The 23586-nt window shown below is 40.1% G+C and overlaps 1 protein-coding gene across 3 annotated transcripts in view; it reads right to left on the bottom strand.

Annotated features, from left to right (window-relative positions):
* TFEC (transcription factor EC) overlaps nt 1–23586 on the bottom strand; it is an 80226-nt gene that overhangs the window by 14672 nt on the left and 41968 nt on the right. For 2 of the 3 annotated variants that reach the window (XM_073000522.2, XM_020789672.3), the window contains 3 exons: nt 16082–16196; nt 14077–14133; nt 11738–11813 (listed from right to left, as the gene is read on the bottom strand). In XM_073000522.2, the coding sequence (XP_072856623.2) occupies nt 11738–11813; nt 14077–14133; nt 16082–16196 (248 nt within the window). The remainder of the gene's footprint in view (nt 1–11737; nt 11814–14076; nt 14134–16081; nt 16197–23586) is intronic. The other variant, XM_073000523.2, reaches the window with a different exon arrangement.

Raw genomic sequence — 23586 nt, 5'->3', positions numbered from 1 at the left:
ATGCTTACAAGGGTATCTGTGTCTGGTTGCAGAAGTGAAGACATAAAAATAATATTTCTTTATAAAAAATTATTTATTTATTTATTTATTTATTTATTTATTTATTTATTTATTTAACTTATATGCTGCCCACACTACCCAAAGGTCTCTGGGTGGCTTACAATTATTAAAATACAGTAAAAAAAGAAAAAAACAATTAAAATATAATTAATATTGAAACTATATTTAAAAATATTTTTATTTATTTAAGCTCTATATTTAAATATATTTTTAAAAAATACAGAACAAATATTCATAAGTTCACTTGTTTAAGTTGTGAAATTACTGCTTTTTTTGCTTTGTGAATGGGGATGCTCTTATTTGATATTAGCAGAGTTTTGGTGCCTATACCCAGTTATAGTATCCTGTCATAGTCTCCATTCTACCCATCTTATCACTATACAATTGCTTTGTAATTTAAAAAAAATACTCCAAAGATGTTTTGTGCCATCAAGTCCCTTCTGATGCGTGATGACTACATGAGTTAATGGCCTTCCAAATGTCCTATCATTAACAACTCTGCTCAGCATCTCATGTTCTGTTACAAAAAACTCTCCAAAAATCCTTTTGACAATACAGATTTAGAAGAGAATTTGCTCATTGCACTGAGTGTTTGATTTTTAGTGGTTTAAATAAAAGTATTCTCTCTTCTACTGTACATTTGCATCATGTTAGGTTGCTCTCTCTTCCTACTACCCCTGCCCAGAAACCATTTTTCTCAGTAATATTGTATTTTCCAGTCAGTTCTGTATTCTCATCAAATGTGCAAGGCAGGATAGCCTCAGTTTATTCACTTTTGCTCTAGTGACAGTTCAGACTTTAGATGTTTGAGGGCCCACTTATTTGCCTTTCTGGTGGTCTGTGGTCTGGTGGTCTATGGAGAGTTCTGACTAAACGCAATCCACCTGGGGTAGGAACCGGCAATTCCACTCCAGTATCTTTGCCAAGAATGCCCCATGATCAGAAACAAAAGGCTAAAAGATATGATGCTGGAAGATGGGACCCTCAAGTCAAATGGCATCCAACATGCTACTGAGGAAGAGCGGAGGACAAGTACAAGTAGCTCCAGAACTGATGAAGTGGATGGGCCAAAGCCGAAAGGACGCTCAGCTGTGGATGTGCCTGGAAGTGAAAGGAAAGTCCGATGCTGGAAAGAAAAATACTGCATAGGAACCTGGAATGTAAGATCTATGAACCTTGGGAAGCTGGAGGTGGTCAAACAGGAGATGGCAAGAATAAACATCGACATTCTGGGCATCAGTGAACTAAAATGGATGGGAATGGGTGATTTCAACTCAGATGATTATCATGTCTACTATTGTGGGCAAGAATCCCGTAGAAGGAATGGAGTAGCCCTCATAGTCAACAAAAGAGTGGGAAAAGCCGTAATGGGATATAATCTCAAAAATGATAGAATGATGTCAATACGTATCCAAGGCAGACCTTTCAACATCACAATAATCCAAGTTTATGCACCAACCTCCATTGCTGAGGAGACTGAAACTGAACAATTTTATGAAGATTTACAACACCTTCTAGAACTGACACCGAAGAAGGATGTTCTTCTCATTCTGGGGGACTGGAATGCTAAGGTAGGGAGTCAAGAGATAAAAGGAACAACAGGGAAGTTTGGCCTTGGAGTTCAAAACGAAGCAGGGCAAAGGCTAATAGAGTTTTGTCAAGAGAACAAGCTGGTCATCACAAACACCCTTTTCCAACAACACAAGAGGCGACTCTACACATGGACATCACCAGATGGGCAACATCGAAATCAGATTGACTATATTCTCTGCAGCCAAAGATGGAGAAGCTCTATACAGTCAGCAAAAACAAGACCTGGAGCTGATTGTGGCTCTGATCATCAGCTTCTCATAGCAAAATTCAAGCTTAAACTGAAGAGAGTAGGAAAAACCACTGGGCCACTCAGGTATAATCTAAACCAAATCCCTTACGAATACACAGTAGAAGTGAAGAACAGATTTAAGGCACTAGATTTGGTGGACAGAGTGCCTGAAGAACTTTGGATAGAGGCTCGTAACATTGTACAGGAGGCAGCAACAAAAACCATCCCAAAGAAAAAGAAATGCAAGAAAGCAAAGTGGCTGTCCAACAAGGCCTTACAAATAGCAGAAAAGAGAAGGGAAACAAAATGCAGGGGAGATAGGGAAAGTTACAGAAAATTGAATGCAGACTTCCAAAGAATAGCAAGGAGAGACAAGAGGGCCTTCTTAAATGAACAATGCAAAGAAATAGAGGAAAATAACAGAAAAGGAAAAACCAGAGATCTGTTCAGGAAAATTGGAGATATTAGAGGAAAATTTTGTGCAAAGATGGACATGATAAAAGACAAAAATGGAAGGGACCTCACAGAAGCAGAAGACATCAAGAAGAGGTGGCAAGAATACACAGAGGAATTATATCAGAAAGTTTTGGATATCCCGGACAACCCAGACAATATAGTTGCTGACCTAGAGCCATACATCCTGGAGAGTGAGGTCAAGTGGGCCTTAGAAAGCCTGGCTAACAACAAGGCCAGTGGAGGTGATGGCATTCCAGTTGAACTATTTAAAATCTTAAAGGATGATGCTGTTAAGGTGCTACATTCAATATGCCAACAAGTTTGGAAAACTCAACAGTGGCCAGAGGACTGGAAAAGATCAGTCTACATCCCAATACCAAAGAAGGGCAGTGCCAAAGAATGCTCCAACTACCGGACAATTGCACTCATCTCACACGCCAGGAAGGTTATGCTCAAAATCATACAAGGTAGGCTTCAGCAGTGTGTGGACCGAGAACTCCCAGAAGTACAAGCGGGATTCCAAAGGGGCAGAGGAACTCGAGACCAAATTGCCAACATGCGCTGGATTATGGAGAAAGCCAGAGAGTTCCAGAAAAACATCTACTTCTGCTTCATTGACTATGCAAAAGCCTTTGACTGTGTGGACCACAGCAAACTATGGCAAGTCCTAAAAGAAATGGACGTGCCTGACCACCTTATCCATCTCCTGAGAAACCTATATGTGGGACAGGAAGCAACAGTTAGAACTGGATATGGAACAACTGATTGGTTCAAAATTGGGAAAGGAGAACGACAAGGCTGTATATTGTCACCCTGCTTATTTAACTTATATGCAGAATACATCATGCGGAAGGCTGGACTGGAGGAATCCCAAGCTGGAATTAAGATTGCAGGAAGAAATATCAACAACCTCCGATATGCAGATGATACCACTCTGATGGCGGAAAGTGAGGAGGAACTAAAGAACCTTGTAATGAGGGTGAAAGAGGAGAGTGCAAAAAACGGTCTGAAACTCAACATCAAAAAAACTAAGATCATGGCCACTGGTCCCATCACCTCCTGGGAAATAGAAGGGGAAGATATGGAGGCAGTGACAGATTTTACTTTCTTGGGCTCCATGATCACTGCAGATGGAGACAGCAGCCCCGAAATTAAAAGACGCCTGCTTCTTGGCAGGAAAGCAATGACAAACCTTGACAGCATCTTAAAAAGCAGAGACATCACCTTGCCAACAAAAGTCCGAATAGTCAAAGCTATGGTTTTTCCTGTAGTGTTGTATGGAAGTGAGAGCTGGACCATAAAGAAAGCTGACCGCCGAAGAATTGATGCCTTTGAATTGTGGTGCTGGAGGAGACTCTTGAGAGTTCCCTGGACTGCAAAGAGAACAAACCTATCAATTCTAAAGGAAATCAACCCCGAGTGCTCATTGGAAGGACAGATCCTGAAGCTGAGGCTCCAGTACTTTGGCCATCTCATGAGAATAGCCTTAGAGATACCACTTTTTGTTTGTTTGTTCAGTCATTTAGTCGTGTCCGACTCTTCGTGACCCCATGGACCAGAGCACACCAGGCCTTCCTGTCTTCCACTGTCTCCTGGAGTTTGGTCAAATTCATGCTGGTAGCTTCGGTGATACTATCCAACCATTGTGTCCTCTGTTGTCCCCTTCTCCTCTTGCCTTCACACTTTCCCAACATCAGGGTCTTTTCCAGGGAGTCTTCTCTTCTCATGAGATGGCCAAAATACTGGAGCTTCAGCTTCAGGACCTGTCCTTCCAGTGAGCACTCAGGGTTGATTTCCTTCAAAATGGATAGGTTTGTTCTCCTAGCTGTCCAGGGGACTTTCAAGAGTCTCCTCCAGCACCACAATTCAAAAGCATCAATTTTTTGCCGGTCAGCTTTCTTTATGGTCCAGCTCTAATTTCCATACAGCACTACTGGAAAAACCATAGCTTTGACTATACAGACCTTTGTTGGTAAGGTGATGTCTCCGCTTTTTAAGATGCTGTCTAGCTTTGTCATCACTTTCCTGCCAAGGAGCAGGCGTCTTTTAATTTCGTGGCTGATGTCACCATCTGCAGTGATCATGGAGCCCAAGAAAGTAAAATCTGTCACTTTGGAACTGGAACAGAAGGTGTCCATCTCCAGACTAGATCAGATGGAAAGTTTTTAATCTCTTTAGACTGAAAGCAAAGACCAAAGTCCAGCTGAAATGCATGTGGGACTTCCTCTTCGTCAATGATGCAGTTGTTATTGCCCACTCTGCTGAAGACCTCCAACAACTCAGGAATCATTTTAGCAAGGCCTGCCAAGACTTTGGATCAACAATCAGCCTGAAGAAAATACAAGTCATGGGCCAGGGCATGGACTCACCTTCCTCTATTACCATCTCCACATAAAAATTGGAAGTTTTTCATGACTTCATGTACCTTGGCTCAACGATCTCTGATACTGTCTCCCTAGATGTTGAGCTGGATAAATACATTGGCAAAGCAGCTACCATGTTCTCTAGGCTGACAAGCTGATGGCATATACCAAGATCCAGGTCTATAGAGCCTGTGTCCTGAGCACACTCCTGTACTGCAGTGAGTCCTGGACCCTTTGTGTATGGCAGGAGAGGAAGCTGAACACGTTCCATATGCATTGTCTCCGACGCACATTTGTTATCACCTGGCAGGACAAAGTTCCAAATAGAGTAGTCCTAGAACGAGCTGGAATTTTTTTGCATGTACTGTATATATTACTGAAACAGCACCATCTACATTGGCTTGGGCATGTTGCAAGAATGGTTGATGGTCAGATTCCAAAAGATCTCCTGTTTGGAGAATTAGTGCAGGGAAATCACCCCAGAAGGAGCCCACAACTACGATACAAGGATATCTGCAAGCAGGATCTGAAGGCCTTAGGAATGGACTTCAACAGATGGGAAACCTTGACATCTGAGCATTCAGCCTGCAGGCAGGCGGTGTATCATGGCCTCTCCCATTTTGAAGAGACCCTTGTCTAGCAGGCCGAGGCAGAGAGGCAGTCCCAAAACCAGCAAAACCAGGGAGCTGGACAGGAGATCGATTGTATTTGTCTTTAGTATGGAAGGGATTGTCATTCTAGAATTGGCCTTCCCCGCCACACTAGATGCTGTTCCAAGTCCTCAATACAGAGCACGTTACCATAGTCTCTCAAGTCTGAAGGATGCCTAATCTAATCTATTTTTAAAAGCTAGGACATTTGATTCTTCAAAAAAGGCTCCAATTTTATGAATGTGGGATATTTTGCTTTTGTATACCCAATACAAAATGCCAGGAAATGGGCTGATATTGCTGCACAATATCATGCTTGTTTTGCCAGTAGGAAAAAGCATGCCAAATTTTACATCACAAAGTGTAGCCTGAATATTGATGACACTAATGACAGCAGCCATTCTCAATGGACTCCCTGGCATATTTGAAGGGAGCCATAGTCTAGAAACAGTTCTTCACACAACATCTTATAAGGTTCATTATGTGACTTATACAACCCTGATTCAGCTTATATTTCTATCCTATTGTGCTTATGGTCACAGCCAAAAAAAGGTTGGTAATAGCTAATCTACAGGATACCCTCCTATGCTTACTGCCATTCACAAAGAGATACCAAGCAAGGGAAATTCTCAGAACCTAACTCTGACTCCTTTTTTCATCAGTTAACCACTTCTCACCCAAACACAAAGCCATTGTCCAGGCTGTTTTCAACAAATTATTTGCTTGGAACCACAAAGTGATTAGAATGCCTAGAGAAAATGGTAGCAAATCATGTTTTTTTCTCATTGAGATGCTCTTTTGTGAACCAGACTCTGATGTATACATCACATCATCAAATAAATCAAAATACTTTGCTTGTTTGTGCATATTGCACTGCACACTTCCATAGCTATGCAGATCTTTTAGGATGAAGACCTCAATACAATTGGAAATACATAATCTACATCCCCTCCCTGTATGCCTCTTTATAATGGTACCAGAGCCATCATCTTCTGTTGTATATCAAGATATGATCCCAGCTTTCTGACTGTAGGTTCAAGCCTTCCCCTCTCTTCTCTCCACCAATTATTTTTTTAATATACTGCCTGATGAAGAGGTCTGTTGATGTCTAAATTTTGCATATTAAAGTTTATATATAAAGTATATAATAATTATATTACCCTAGTGTGGATTTTCAAATTCATACATTTCTGTATTCGTGAAGGCTTTCACGGCCGGGTGCACCAACATAGCACGGACAGAGTTCGTACTCCAGTCCTCTGAAGATGCCGGCCACAGAGACTGGCGAAACGTCCGGAAGGACAACCTTCAGAACATGGCCAAAGAGCCTGAAAAACCCACAACAACCATCATACATTTCTGCCTCCTACAAGGGGATTGGCACAGCTGGAAAGCAGTATTGGCATTTGTGAAGACATCTGAATTTCCAAGTTAATTTAATAAAGAGGTTTGGATATTCAAATCTCTTGGTGTAGTGGACACATTTTTTCCATGACTATCTGAGTAGCAGCATGGTGACATGACCCACCATACATCCCTTCAGCAAACAGGTTTTGCAGTTCTCTGAATTTACCTCAGTCCTTACAATGGCTGGGACAGAAATGAATTTTCCCATGAATAGTATATTTTAGCAGACTATTCTGTTTGAGTATGGTTTGGTCTGAACTGGACTATTAAGAGCAATTAGCTTTACAAAAGCTCTGCTCCTGATTTGTTAATATTTCCCTCCCCACCTTTTAATACGAAGCAATCCAACTGCCTGCTGTTTTAGACTCCAAAACCAGGGTGGCTACAGGGCTAGTCATGCTGAGCCCCTCCGCTTCCAAATTCATCAGTACAACACTGAATCTGAGACATAATCGGTCCATTTAGGGCCTCTTCTGGTCTTATATTTGACTGCTATCAATTTCCTGTTGACTGGGGTCTAAATCTCACACAATATTTCATGGTAGAATTGGGATTTTTGACTCTTCCTTTTCTGCAGCCCCCAAAACCTGTTCTCAAAAAGTGGGTTTGGGGGCACTTGGGGAGCAGCAGGAGAAAGGGGTATTATCGGCCTCTTGCTTCCACTGATAGAAGCAGCTAGCCACCTGTGGAATAATCCTACTGGATACTTACAACAGTTCAGAAGCATAATGATATTCTGGCTGGATGTCATCTTTTAAGTAGAGCCCCCTTACTATCACCACCACCAAATCCAAGTGTTCCAACTGGAATCACCTCTAGGCATTGGCTAGTACTTTACTACAATAACAAGAATCTTCGTGTATATCTTACACAAAATTTCACTGCTATCCTGGCTTCATAAATAATCAGAACAAATTTTTCCTCAGATTTTTGTAGCATAAGAACAAGTAAAAAAGTTTGAGGCAATAGAACAAACAGTATATAGGGTTACTCATATATGGCTTACATTGCAATAACAGTTACTTGTGGAGGAGGGGAGAGGAAAGACTTCTCAAGAAGGGCCTATGATTGAAATTTGTCACTGGTTTGTTCAAAATAGCTTATTACACCAAGCTTGTACTTATTTTAGTCTCGCACAGCTTTATATTGCACAAACTGATAAAACATCCAATATATAAGGCAGAATTGTACAGAGGAGTAAACAAAGGGCATAATGTTTGTGTATGTAACAATATGGCAGTCATGACCATTTAGGTTCAGCAAATAATAAACTGTACATTTAGAGTTAATGCTGCTTTAAGCTCTTAAACCACACTAGAATTTGCATCAATGTTTTGCCAATCCCCTTGCAGGAGGCAGAAATGTATTGGTCGCTCAGTCTTACTTGTAGCAACAGTATCTCAAAACATCTGCACAGCAGAGAGGGAGGAAACTGATCCATTTCCAAAAATGTTTTTATTTTTGTTGATTTTAAAGGCACAAATTAGTTCCATTCTTTTACCACCTCACTTTGTGATTTTAAATAGCTCCCTTATTATCATATGCCCTGAATGCCCTATATACAATCTGCTGGAGTTTAAGTTTGCCAGGGCAGCATCCTCCTTTTCTCTGGTATTTCAGGGCAAAGCCCTGAGCCCAGGGCCCCTGTGATGTCTTAGTAATGGGGCAGTGGATTGTTGAAATGAATTTGAGGGGAGTCTAAGCAAATGGGGTCAGGATTTGGGTAAAAGCCAGGTAATCAGGTAATAGGACAAGGGGAAAGAGGGGAACAATTTTGTTCATGCCATGCAGGCAGCAAAATGTGTCATGGTGACCAGGTGGGCAGTAGGTGCCTAGTTTCAAAATGGCCTCACACATAAAAATTAAGCTTTGTATTCCTCCAGCACACTTTCCCCAGAGATCCAAGACCCCCAGAAGCATTACACAGACAGTTTTGTGTGACTAAAGTGACAGTGGGTAAGGAGAGCTAAGGCACCACACTCTTCTCGTGGCCTGTGCTCCCCTCTCACATTCTGAACACCTCAGTACAGTGGTAGTAACCCTTAAGGACAGTTTGCTTTAAATGCACTAAACTTGAATTATTTGGCTATGATAAATTTAAAAGGATCCCACAGCTATAAGGAAGAAAGGGAGGAGAAGCGAGGAAACAATACTTCAAACAACATCTTCTTTCAGAGATGATAGAAACATGACAAATGGCTTGCATCTATTTTACCTCAGCAAAACAGTAAAACTAGTAACATTTCAAAGGTGACTTGCTGTAAAATTCTACTCCTAGGTACTCAGGAAATCCCCCTTGGGCTCAGTAGGACTTACTCCCAAATAAATGGGTATAAAATTGAAGCCTTAAGGGCAGAAATATGGCCAGCAGATGAAACATTACACACTCTCCCCGTAAGGTTTCTCAATTCAACGAACATATTTCGACATCTAACTGCATTCTGGTTTGTATTCTTTGGGAAACTGAGATTGAGTAAGTTCATACAGAAATGTGAAGTGAACAGTTTTCTCACCCAACTCTATTACTTCTGTCACCCTTTGATGTAAGTAATAGAACAGTTTAGAGGGTTCTTCTGGTTGAAATTTCAGCATAAAGTGTATGGGACCGAACAAAGCTAATAGAATCTCTTCCTCCTGAGTGCAGACGACCTTCACACTGGCCAAGAACTAAGGATGGGCTACTGTAAAAGGAATGAGGCAGGAAACAATCTCCCCTTTCAGTGTAGTCCCTGCATGCCACCCAAACCAGCTGCAAAGAGCTGGAAGATCCTCCAGAGCTGGCTGGTTTTCAAGTGGCATGAAGCACTGTAGGAAAAAGAGCTGGAGAAAAAAGGTCCACTGGATCAGCCTAAGCACCAGAACAAGGTGGGATTTAGGCCAATGTCATCAAACAGGCTACTAGGAGAGAAGGGGCTCTTATTATCAGGTGGAAGTCTGATTATATTAAAGTATCAGAAAGAGAGCTGAACAAACAAACACAAATAATTTGGTGATGATAAAATTTTTATCTGCTTCTATAAAGCTCTGTGCCTGGCAACCTGGGATGTCTAATTATATCAGGCATCAGTACCAAAATGAAGGATGTATCTGGCCACATTAACATTATCTTCAGATCATTACTTATTGCTACAGATGGCTCCCTACAGGATGTTACTGACTTAAGTCAGTAAAACAGAAGGTCTTAAAAGCCTTCTGAAGGGAATCATCCTTGTGAATTTGGATGTGGCGTTTCCTTACATTAGCCATGAGCAAAGTGCTACCCATAGGCCCGTTCCAACCCTCCAAGGGGTCTAAATGCAGTTCTCTCCATGCCATTTTCCCCTGCCCCCAAAATGGTTTGCTCACGTAAGTGAGCGTACGCCCTCTAAGGAATATGGGAAGCAATTTTGTCATGTTTGGGGTCATCTCCACCACCACACGACCAAAACTTTTTATACATTACAAATGTGCTTTTTTAGTTGTTTTTTTAAAGCCTCTTCAAAGGAGAAATATTTAAAGGATCAGCAGGGCTTAGATGTAGCTTTCAAAAGTCCAGGAGTGGGTATGTGCAGCCCTCATACTTCTGGAGATTGCGCCATCCCCCACCCCCACCCCCACATCACATCAACATCTTACAAGTGGTTCCTTTAAGTGTGAAAGCAGACATTGTTTCTGATAGAACCATCTTTAAATCAAACACTGTACTATCACAATTTGTCCTGACGTGCGGGTACTTTAAAGCCATAAATACTATCTATATTTGCAAAAATCTAGGGCAGCACCTTAGGTGTAAATATGTCATATTTCTAGCAGACTTGAAATGGCATTGATGGACATTTATGTAGAAGTTCCACCGGTTCATGGAAAACTTAATCTGGACCCACAGAGGCAAGTCAGTCAAAATATTTTATCAAAACTGGAAACAATTTCCACCTTGCATTATTACATGTTATCTCAGTGGCTGATGTTAACAACCCAACCATACATAGTCAATGCAGGTTGGTTGTTAACTTTCAAATATCTGTGGCATAGCTCCCATAATGACCAAACAGAATAGCCAGTGGTAAGGGATAATGGAAGTTATAGTGAAAAATATGTGGAATGATCAGTTTGCATACCTTGGCACAAAGGAAGATTGACTGTACATCATGAAGCCATGTGCTACAAATATATCTGCACAGATCTACTTGATGGGCAATTGCAAAGGGCCTGCGGCCAATTTTTGCTTGCCTTGGGACCACAGAAGGCTGGAGGCCTCTTCTGAACTTCTGTTTCTTTTGGGAGGGAAAAGGCCTACTTCCAAAACAGGAAGTGCCTGTCCACAGTTTATATTTAGCCCCCATCTTGGGAAAACTGTCATCACCAACACTCACAGATTGTAAGCACCTATTTCAAAGAAAATAGTTCACTCTCTGCCTGCTTATAATTAACTGTCCCACTTTGCTTCTCTTCATTAATGCATACGAGAGAAGTACCGGTAGGTTCCACCTACACAAACTCAAGTGGAAATCCCAGATAAAACTATTAATGATGATTAAATGTGCAGCTTCAGTTTTTCTATGACTACTACTGTAGTTGTTCTTAGCTCATTAATTCCAGTGTGCAAACCATCTTATACAAAAATGAAACTGGTAATTCATTAGTTATGCTGTTTTCACAAGCCCAGTACAATGTGGGCCATTCCAGGGATATGACATGCACATTCTGGGTAACGAAACACTGCCCAAAATGAAATTAATTTGACAAATTCTCCAAGCTACAATGTTTAGAATGTTGTACCATATGGGCCAGTAGTTTCTGAGTAGGTTACGGGTGGAGTGAATATCTGAATTTGCCAAATATCAACAAACACAAATCCACAGCCAGGAAAGCTAATCAAACAAGAGAAAAATGATACAGGTTCAAGTTAACTCTGACATCCAGCAAATCTGTTTTATCCTTTGCCCCTTTCTGCATATTTAAGCTGTAGAAACATTGACAGAAGTGACAGGTGAACTCACGGATCATTAGACTTTGGGATAAGTGTGCCAAGCTCCTTGATCCGGTAATTAATGTTGTACCTTCTTCTTCTTTCAACTAAGAAAACAAGAGACTGTAATAATAATAATAATAATAATAATAGCAGAACGTAACAAACATATATAATTTATTGGTAGGCAGTGAAATAGTTTTGTTATGAAAATACTGTTCTGAAGCATCACAATGTTCTTAGCACCTGAAAATACTTAATTCACGACAACAACGAATTTATTAGTATTGAAGAGTGCAGGTCCAATTAAGTGGTTGTGTAGATTTCTGCCCCCCCCCCCAAGTAAAATTGGACTAAATTTTTTGACATCTAACAAAGTAGTTAGGGCTATTAAATAAAATAAAGAAGCACTGGAAGGCAACAAGGAAGCACTCAAGCTGTCATGCATTTCCTGTCATACAGACTAAAAAGAGATTAAATGTTGATTATGTTTATTATGCATGTCTATTGAATGAACAATCTTACCAGGCCTGTTTTAAAAACCAGGCAGAAATCAACTAAATCCAAACTGTTTCGCAGTGCATCTCTTTATACTTTTTAAAATATAGGAAACAAGACATATCAGTCTTTCTGCTGTAAACTGTCTGCAGTTAACATCTGCTTGCCAATGTTGCATGGAATCATTTTCTGTTTCTCTTTGTTCCAGGCTACCTAGGGACGTGGTGGCGCTGCGGGCTAAACCGCAGAAGCCTGTGCTGCAGGGTCAGAAGACCAAGCAGTCGTAAGATCGAATCCACGCGACCGAGTGAGTGCCTGTCCCAGGTCCCGCTAACCTAGCAGTTTGAAAGCATGCAAATGCAAGTAGATAAATAGGGACCATCTTGATGGGAAGGTAACAGCGTTCTGTGTCTAAGTCGCACTGGCCATGTGACCACGGAAGATTGTCTTCGGACAAAACGCTGGCTCTATGGCTTGGAAACGGGGATGAGCACCGCCCCCTAGAGTCGAACACGACTGGACAAAAATTGTCAAGGGGAACCTTTACCTTTACCTTTGTTTCAGGCTGCCTAAAACCAAATGGGAAACTGCTCACTATGAGGAAGCTGTGCCACTACAGTTCAACTGTAAGAAGACTTCGTGTGTAAATGGGGCCCTAACCACATTAAAAACAGTGGAAGTAACTTCTCCTCATAGCCCAGTCTTTAAAGGAGACAGGAGATTAACTCAGCTCAGATTCTCCTTAGCACCCAAACCCTGTAAGACAGATAACACAGCACAAAGGACATCACCTACTGATCAACTCAAGCTATTCCCCATAGGCTGGAAAAATCATTAAACACTCTTAGAGTTCTGTTACATTTAACTGTGACTGGGAATAGTTTAGAAGATCCACAAACACACCGAACATTCACAGTTATTTTTTGTCATGGTACAGATTGTTTTTTATAAGGCGCCCCCAGACTTTTTCAGAAGGTGCCCCATATTTGTATCAAAGCACCAAAAGCTTACATGAAATATGATCATTTAGCCTTATCCTGATTTACAGAACAGGATGTACAAGGAGTAGATTAAGATACCTAAGGAGCTGCCATATACTGATGTCAAATATGGTCTGATGACATGACTCCGTATGACTTGCTATGACTGGCAGGAACCTTCTGTGGTCTCAAGAACCATGCCTGGACAGCTGAGACCATGCTGCCTGGGTCAATTCTAAATTCAAAAATATGAACTTTCCCAATCTCTGCTTAAGAGTTCCTCCTTGAGCTCTACTGCTTATCATATTTTAAACAGGAAATGCTTATGGCAGCAAAACTGTGATTTCATGGATGCAAAGCATGTGCCCTACTATTTAGATGTGACATTTCCCCTGGTTAAGCATCCTATTTCAATGCAAAGTCATGCTTAGAGTGTTACGTTTGTTATGTCTCATCACATTGGAACTGACTTACAGCCACTCTAATGGAACTGTCAAGGCAAGTGAGATATTTAAGGAGTGCCCTTAACTATTCCACCACCCCCTTCACCCCCAATGACCTTCCATGGCCAAGTAAGGTTTTGAACCCAGGTCTTCTGGATAGCCTGTCACTCCATCCAGTACACCACACTAGGTACCCATGTTTAAAGCAGACCCACAGAAATCACGACTGATCAATGTCTTGTTTATTTCAGGGAACCTTCTCTAAACATGGCTAAGTTTGGATCCAATTGATTCTGTAACAGATGAAGAAATGTGCTTGGTGTGGCAGGGGAAAGCTGCAGATGGTGTGCTACCTCCTTAGATTAAGAACCCAACAATCAGTCTCCAACATAAACATAATTCTATATAGAGCTTATAAAAGAACAGTTTTAGGAAAGAGATATACTCACTGAGATTATGGTTATCCTTTTTTTGCCTCTCCTTGGCCATTGCTCGTGTATCTGTTTCTGACAGAAATCAAAAGTTACTTAAACAGCCAATGAGTCACAACTCCAGAAATTGTTCGGTGTTACAACAGGCCCTCTTTATTATTCAACTACACCTTCAGGTCATTTTATGCACTCTCAGATTTGCAAAATACAATCTTGTCACTTCCTGCATTTACTTATTTGCAGTTTACAGCTTTTGCAGCCTCTCTCTCTCTCTCTCTCTCTCTCTCTGTGTGTGTGTGTTACTGTGTTGTTGTTGCTGTTTAAAAAATTGCCATCACACATTTTTAATTTTTAGAAACTGAAAAAGAAGACTGTATTTAGCAATTTTCTAATTTGCTGTACTTTACGCTGGAAAGAGGAAGCTTTACTCCAACCAAAAGTGAATTTGAATTCCCCTTCCCTTCATGCAAGAGATAAATCAAATTTCTAAAATACTCAAATGGGGTGGGTGGGAGAAGAGAGAAACCCCTTCTTTGTTCCCTTGGCAATGCACTGATACATGGTTGTTAGCATTCCTTAGATTAATTGAATGTAACTTTTAAAGTTCTTAATCCACTAATACAGATTTTCTGTGAATAGATTTATTGTGAACCTTCAAGAGAGTCATTTGTGGCAACCTGGAACAAATGTAATGAATGATAATTTATTTATACCATTAGCCCAATGCCAAAAATGTGTGCAAATCAGTGATATTTCCTAAAGTAATTAGGTTTATCAGCAGCATGATGTCCAGAAGGATTGCTTGTTGTACATTGTCCAGCTACACACTGCTACCACAACACCCTCCACATTACTCACAATTATGCAGGGACAAAGGTTTCAAACAAAACTTTGCAAAGTCCATGAGGAACTTTAAAGCTCAGGTCAGCTCTCAACAGCAAAATAACATTTTGTACTTCTCTCTACCAACATTTAATCTCAGAATCGAAATGTATTTCAAATAATTCATGGAATATTGGAAGTAGAGGCTATGGTGGGATCTGGAAGACTGAAACTGGTTCCTGAACCCCCTGAAGTCAACCAGACACTTCTAAAACACAGTGGAAGCAGTTTAACCTGCTGTTGAGCCAAAAGCAAGCAAACGAGACAGAACATTACAGATGTGCTTCTCCAAGTACTGTAACAAAAAACAAACACACAAAAAGTTTCTGTATGGCATAACCTCTCCACTTCCTCATCTTGTATTTAGCATTCTTTAATTTGTTATTGGTCACTAGAAAGCAAATACGAGCTGAAACACATATCTGAGAGGAAAAGTAGGCTAATGGAAGGAATACATTTTTATCTTTACAACTAATTTGACCTGAAATACACATATGTACTTCTAGCAATATAGAGAGGATGGGAGGAGGGAATTGCTGACTGGCACCAGAGCTTCTTCCAAGCACTGTGAGCTGTGTTTTACCTCAGAATTCCCCAATATGTAATGTTATAGTTATGCTGAAGGGACTTCTGAGGTAGAACAGCAGCTCCCACTGGAGGACAGCTGCCATTAATGACATATTTATTTATTTAACTTATATGCTGCCCACACTCCCCGAAGGTCTCTGGGACAAGAAGAAGAAGAAGAAGAAGAAGAAGAAGAAGAAGAAGAAGAAGAAGAAGAAGAAGAAGAAGAAGAAGAAGAAGAAGAAGAAGAAGAAGAAGAAGAAGAAGAAGAAGAAGAAGAAGAAGAAGAAGAAGATGATGATTTCTCACTCTTCCCCATTCAAACCCCACCTCAGTTCAGGACAAATTAAGAAGGAAGGAGAAGTTTTGGTTCAGCATACATTTAGAGTTATATTTACATTTCTGGTCACTGGTTTCATGGGAGAGGGTATGTGTCCAAATTACATGAAGCACACGTCTGCCTGTCAGTCTTCAGCTCACGTATATCAAAAATATTCAGCTGTAAAGTTCTTTAAAAGAAGGTACTTTTACTTCCAAAGCTACAATACAGTGCAACATTTCAGAGTTATATTACCTGTGATTTCTCTTTTAACAGGCAAATTAGATGAGCAGGATGTATTGGTGAGACCCATATTAGCTGTTGGCATTCCTTGGTCACTGTTGTATATATCCAGAATGCTACTTGAAAGCTAGAAGAAAATAGAAGAAGAGAATGGGGGCAAGGGGAGAAAAAGAGAAAGTTAGGGGTGAGGGAATCAGAATAAATTTATGATTTGTAAGGTGAAAAGCATATGTAGACACTTAAGAACAAAATTCCTTTTCGGATGCGTATTCATGTCTTAATCGCAGCGGGAGCTGCAAATACGCATCTAAAGACTGAGGTTGCCCTTATCTTGTATAAAATAAAATTAAATGTTAAGGGTGAAAGACTACCATTGTTCCATATGCAGAAACTTGAGTGAGGCTGATGTGAGTTTTATATGCAGAATGATGCCTGGTTATGGCCCCTGAAGTCTGATTTTGAATTAATGCTGTAGCATATTTTCCAGTAACGGGATTACTGCAAATACACTTCAAATGTGAGTTAAGTTGAAAGGAAAAGTAACCTTGCTGATCTTACCTGAGACCCCAATGAGTTCTTAACAACCTCCCTGAACTCAGAATTCATTTCTCAGATTGTTTATGCTTCATACACCATACAAAGGAAGAGAATTGGCAATGCAAAACATTTTAAAATAGTTTTGGACAGAGCACTAGAGACCAAGCTGCAAGCAACTGCCTTACAAAGGCACAGGGTTAGAGAAGAAAATTCATTCTACATCTGCAGTGCATGCTGAGATGTTATAACACGTGGTATAGTTGTTCATTCATTTCAAATGTGTAATGTGAAATGCCTCAAAACAGAGAGTTCAGCTTGTAAGCATTCTTCTGAGTTCTTCAAATAAAGTTCAAATTTACACTCAACCTTGTCCAATATAAACTGACAAAGTGTGAAAACTTGGCTCATCATGAAATAACAATAGTCTTTATGCCAGCACTTTTGTACTCTGACAGAAGTGCACTTCCTAACTCCACAAGATTTTGTTTTCCAATAGGACAGGGAAAGACCGTCAAATTTGTGAATGGTATCATACAGTTGGTAGATGGGCATTTCCTCCACCATCATCAGTGCCTACATTATATCAGTGGTAAAGAAACCCATTAAGCATGAGGGCTGACATCAGTTTCAGTTACTGTCTCAGGGGCGGCACTTCAGTAATCAGTGGACCCAATGGATGGGGCAAAATATCAGCATATTTTAGTTTTAAGTTCTTTCTTCCAGTCAGTAAGTCTTACAAGAGGCAGTTCAAAATTTTAGATTAGAAACACCTGTACAATATCAAGAAAACAACACATTATCTTGTCACAGGGAAAGGAACATAGCTATCTGTTATATCCTTAATGATTTTTGCTTTGGGATCCCATGAGAACCATATTCTGCTCCAGGGCTTGATGTTGCCAACCCAACATTATTTTTGAGTTCCAAAGTGGGCTGCAAGAGAAACAACACCCACAGAATACGCCTCTTCACCACTTTCATGTCAACACCCAGTGTGCAGGCCACTAAAAGTTGTTTCTTCCTTTATCATAGATGTGGATACATGGGACAAATACTGGTCCTCAACATAAGGGGGAAAGGGGCATTCCAAACCACTGCAAAAGAAAGAGTCAGTGGGCAAACGTTCACAACTAGACACATGCTATTTTATCAATAAACTGATTTACTTGATTACAGATCTAAGGTCCTGGCTATATATCTCATAATTATGAGTGAGCACTGAGTTAATATCCAACTGCTTCATGCTAACACTTACTACAGCTCTCTGCAAATGGCCTCTTGAAATTCTTTGCCCTGTTGGTGGGAAGAGAAATTAGGAGTACCATTTTGGTGCAAGAATGTAAAGGAAAAATCTTGCAGCAATTTCTCAGACGTAAGGTTCACCATGAGCAAGGGTTAGGACACAACTTTGTTCATTTTTCTCCACAGAACTTTTGGGGTTTTGCACTGTAAGCGGCAACAGGAGCAGTTCTGCTGACTTGCCTGGCTAACATTTTCCTTTCTACCTACCACTGCTCCAAGCCGTTGTAGTGGCAGTGGTAAGAAGGCAGCCACCAAAAAGACTACTGAAAAGTGATCTTTTAATTCTAGTTGAACAAGCAAAAGAAAACCTCACAATGTTATTTGGGTCAGGGGAGGACTGTGTTGTAGATGTTTATAAAACAGTTATTTCCCTGTAAACCCTTAAAAGGCTACAAGTGAAGACAGAGTTGTGCCCACCTCCAGGGGAAAAAAATCATAATTAGTCCTGTAATCATCTCAGTGTGGTGTAGTGGATGGAGTGATGGACTAGGACTTTGGAGAATGGGGTCTGAATCCCCATTTGGCCATGGAAACTTACTGGATGAATGGAACTGATAAAAGTACTCCTTAAATATCTAACTTACCTTGAAAGCCATATCAGGGTCAATATAAGTCAGTTCTGACTTGATGACACAGAACACATACAATCGCCATCATCACAAAACTACAGAGTTAGAAGGGAATCTGTGGATCATTGAATCCTGCCCCTGTCAAGGGGGCATGGTGGAGAAATGAACTCTTGACCTCTGGCTCCATATCTCTAAACTACTGAGCTAACCAGCAGCTTTTTCTCAGATATTTTATTTTCTCATGAAAGAAGCTTTGATTTTAATTCCTTATTCTCAGCGCACTTTGGAATTTAGTTTGGTTATATTTTTGCACTTACCGAAACAATGAAAGGCAGCCAAGGGTACTGCAGTTTTTTTCTTTCTGTTACATGCCTCAGCACCACTCAGTAGCTTCCCTGGCTGCCCACACTTCCTGACGTGAAAAAGCCCAGTGGAAGCAGTTGTCTTGCAACATATTTCTCTGGGTTGTTTTTTTTTTTTTAATGTATGAGGCTGGGGAAAGGGGAAGGGAGCCACCAACTGCCCCACAGACAGTTGTACAATCAAAAACAGTAGGTGTGTACACTCCTCAGCCACTTCATAAATAAAGTAAGCATAAGAATCCTGAACCATATCCATGAGAATGTTTCTGAAATTTCCCCTCTTTCGAAATTATTTTCAAAGGGACTTTCCTTTCTTTCAAATTGATTGAGATTCTCATGAGGGAATTCCATCCTCTTTTTAAGGCAATTGTTTTCTCCATCTAAATAAACATATTCTAGGCAGCTGACAGTTTCCCCCCCAAGTATTAGAATAAAACTGTTTAATTATCACCCAAATGTGGCAACAATCATTGGTTCAGTTACGATCAGCAAGAACCAATGCTGTGTTTTTACACTAAATCAATTTAGAAAATTCCCATATCTTTTCATTTCTTTATGGAAGTAGATTTTGAAGAATGTTCAGAATTCTACTCAAGAGTAAGCTACGTTTAATAGGTAGAATTTGAAAGCTAAACACATTTCTAGCACAATCACTTTTTTCTGTTCCTCAGTAGGAAGGCAAAATATATTCTTGCCATCAAAATTTTCTTCGTCAAAAATATATTTTGTCATCTTTCCAATCATTTCTTAACTGAACTATGACAACGGAATTTACATGTACATTGGAGACTGCTCGGGCTTGATTCTGGATGAACTGAAAGGAGATACATAGTCCTTAAAATTCCAAGATTCCTGATCTTCTTTAGTTATTTAGAGTACTCATTTAATGCCCTTTAAGATGAATAACGATCTCATACAAGTGTATTCACAAGCAAATCCTTCTAGGTTCAGGGAAGAATGCAGATGGTTGTGAAATAGAACATGACAGCTAAACACAAGTAATACTTATGTACAAGTCAATAACATAACAAACATCTGTTGAAGGAGATAGCAAAGACCCTATTCTGCTGTGTTCTGCTATTCCCTTCCATATGGATGGGACATGCATAAAAGAAGGAAGACAGCCACATATGTGAGTTTCAGCCCTTGTGTTTGCACATTCACACAGTATCTGCAAGAAAAGCCTATGCACATTCAACTGTAGGTGCTGCATGTAGTAAGAATCCAATGCCCATCAGATATCCTAATCTAATTGACTGCTTATGCACTTATATCTATAAGGTGTAAGTGTTGATCCCAGTGCTACTTGAGTGGTAAATCCACAACGAGTTTAGTCAAGGGAATTAGGGGCTGGATCACTCAGTGAAATGGAATAACTGCCTACAGATCTAGGGCCCAGGAGCTTGATTCCCTGAAGGAAGAGTGGGTTGTACCTATATTGGACTAAATCAAACAAATTGCAAGCTTTTGGGGAGGAATCCCACTTCTTCAGACTAATTACCACTGCTACAGAGATAGTACAGAAAAACTGTAGGCAAGAGTCCAAAACTTGATGCTAGATGTCTGTGAGAGATGACCAGGTTTCAAAAAGTGCTCTGGGGGTGTGGTCTCAAGCGCCGTTCCTTGCAGCAAGGACAGACAATTATATAAAAACAGTATAGTTACAGCGACCACTAACAAAGCAGGATCACTGAAAGTATGAACACCCTAGCACTGCTAAACCATTTGAACAGTGAACAATATCTGGAAATCATTTGCTTTCAGGTAGTTCCATTGCCTGTTCATTTTTGCACTTTATCACCTCACTGTTGTCTTTAACCTCCACCCAAACTATGTGTTCTCCTACCAATTTAGGATGATAATTCTTGCATTTGGTGGAGTGGACTCCATCACTGTGGCTGCCATAGAAATAAACATCAAAATGTCACTAATCTAAAAGGACATCTTTGTTGCAGCAAATATGAGAGGAGGGTTATTTTGAGCCAATGTGCTTTAATACATAGGACTCCACCAGTTCAAATCCTGTTTCAGCTCAGAAGTTGAATCACTGGCTGACCATAGTTCTACTGGTGTCTTTTGTATAACCGCAAGACTGCTGTGACATTTAAGTGATGTAACCTAGAACTCTGAAAGGAAAAGATAGATGCAACCTTGCTGTAATGATTATTATTGCTTGTCACCTATTTGCCAGTAAGCTTGCTAACATCTTGTAGACCTAGAAATCTTTGCCACTAATCAAAATGTGCTCACGATTTTTATAAGTAATACATGGAACCACAGGGAACCTCAAACCTGCAACTCTGACATAAGTCTGCAGCTCCTATTTTGAAAAATTTTAAATAAAAGAACCCAGAATGCACATCTGCCCATGGTTTTTGGAAATTGTTATGTTTTTAATAATAATAACAATAATCTTAGAACTGCAGAGCTGGAAGGGACTGTATAGATAATTGAGTCTAGCCCCTGTCAGGAAGGTACACTGGGGAATCAAACTCCCAAACCACTGGGCTATCCAGCAGTGTCTTCAGTGATGAGCAAAAATAAAACCAAATCAAGCCCATAGTCCATAGGTTAAATGGCCAACATCTGTGAAAGATCTGAAGAGATGATATGCATGTAAAAGAGCAATAATTGGAAGAGCTGTACCATTGTCTTCGCATAACACAGGCTTAAGAATGGCAGAATGGTACCTTTCTTGACAGAGGTACTACGGACCTACAATGAATATGGAAATCCCCAGGTGCTCCACAAGACAAACAACTTGGAAGTTTTACAAAAAATAAATAAAAGGAGACAAACACTTCAATATCCATGCCCTGTAACTGAGTTTCCACTACTCTTTTACTTGAAGAATTCAAACTGACCTAAATTTGGAGAAAGAGCTCAAAAAAGTTAATTTTTGCCAGAATCCCCAGAAAGCCAGTAGCTGTGCTGGCTGAGAGATTCTTGGAGCTGTAATCCAAAAGCCATTTCCCATACTGTACTTTTTGCGGCACTGTCAATACCAGATCAGTTATCCTAAACCAAGCCAAGCAACCTCTTTCCAATAGAAACTGACATGAGATATAAACATAACTATTCTTCACAACTACAATCTGACTGTCAGTATCTTTGAACTTCCAAAGGGCAGAAAAATACTAATACTGTATGCAAATACTGTACATATTTAAAGACATGGTACCTTTGCCTTCAATACATATTGTTGTCTTTACTTTTCAATGACCACAAATGAATAGACTCTTCCTTCCCTTCCCCTCCCCTCTCTTAATTTATACATCATTGTGCCCCAATGCTGAGAACTACACTTAAATGATTAACACAGCAAATGGTTAACCAGACATTCTAAGATAATACAACTGCCTTCAGAAACTCCAAGGGAAAACCAACTCACTGCTCTTTGTGAAAAGGTTACTTCAAAACCTTAATAATCAGGAAGCACTCTTTTAATATTTCATATGAATGAATTACAATGCTGCTGCTCATGTGAATCTTGTCCATATTCAATTTTGCATCAGTTAGTCTGAAACACCTGGAGATGTTGAATACCATGATTAGAATAACAATCCAGTTGCTACTTCTTATCATTAATTCTCCTCCTCCCTCCTCCTCATCCAATTTTTCTTCCATGGAAGTCAGCAGACTCAGTAAACATCTCATATTACAAACCTACAAAATGAATTATGCTGAGGACCTGTGGCTTTCTCATGGTCACTCAGTGAACTTCATGGATTAAACCCTGTCTTTTTGTTTATTTTTCCCTTGTGTGCGTTGTTGTCATAGTTCATCTAACATAAGGAGAAAAAAGCTGTATCAGACTGCTTTAGTCGGCCATTATATTCCTACAGCACCCAATCAGAAGCATATGGGAAGCCAAAGGGAGGGGGATATGAGTTTATCAAACCCCTCCTACAACTCATGTTGAGTACTGCCTGGTACTATTGCTTTGGTAATATAGCTCTGATACTATAAGTAATGCCTAACCATACAGTCTTATCCTCCATAGCTTTTTCCAATTCCTTTTAATGCTGACTATGGTATGCCATGTGGTAGTGAAATCTACTATTAACTTTGCATTGTGTGAGTATGTTATGTAAAATACAGTGATGCCTCGCAAGATGAAATTATTTCGTTCCGTGAGTCGTGTCATATTGTGAAATTTTCGTCTTGCGAAGCGCAGTACTAACGGTTGTGTGATTTAAAACAACCCCCCCAAAAAAGAAAAAAAATTCATCTTGCGAAGCACAGCCATAGAAAAATTCATCTTGTGAGTCACCCAAAAAAATCGCAAAACGCTTTCGCCTTGCGAGTTTTTCATTGCGTGAGGTATTCGTCTTGCGAGGCATCACTGTATTATGTTATATAAAATGTTACAATATATTAACATGACCAGCAGGTGGTGTGTTCAGATCCAGTAACTTGTTCACCCTTCTTTTACTCTTTCCAGTGATTTAGTCGCAGAGCAATCCAATGGCCTAGCAAGCATTAACCTCTGTTAGTCAAAATAATACTTATTGTCATGGTGGCAGCTTGCCAGATTCTGATTTACAGGAGTTACACATTATCACCCCAGTTAAAGCAATAGAAATGTCAATTATAATTTTTTTTGACTGCATATCACACCCATGTAACTTACTGCAGCAGCAAAAGTAAGTTGTTTACATTTGAAGGGAAATGTAAACATCCAAGAGAAATGTAAGTATATAGAGCCAGGAGACACACAAATGTAACACAATGCACTTCCCTGACA

The sequence above is a fragment of the Pogona vitticeps genome, chromosome 5 (genome assembly GCF_051106095.1).
Source record: "Pogona vitticeps strain Pit_001003342236 chromosome 5, PviZW2.1, whole genome shotgun sequence".
NCBI lineage: Eukaryota > Metazoa > Chordata > Lepidosauria > Squamata > Agamidae > Pogona > Pogona vitticeps.
This window is presented reverse-complemented; position numbering and strand designations above follow the sequence as displayed.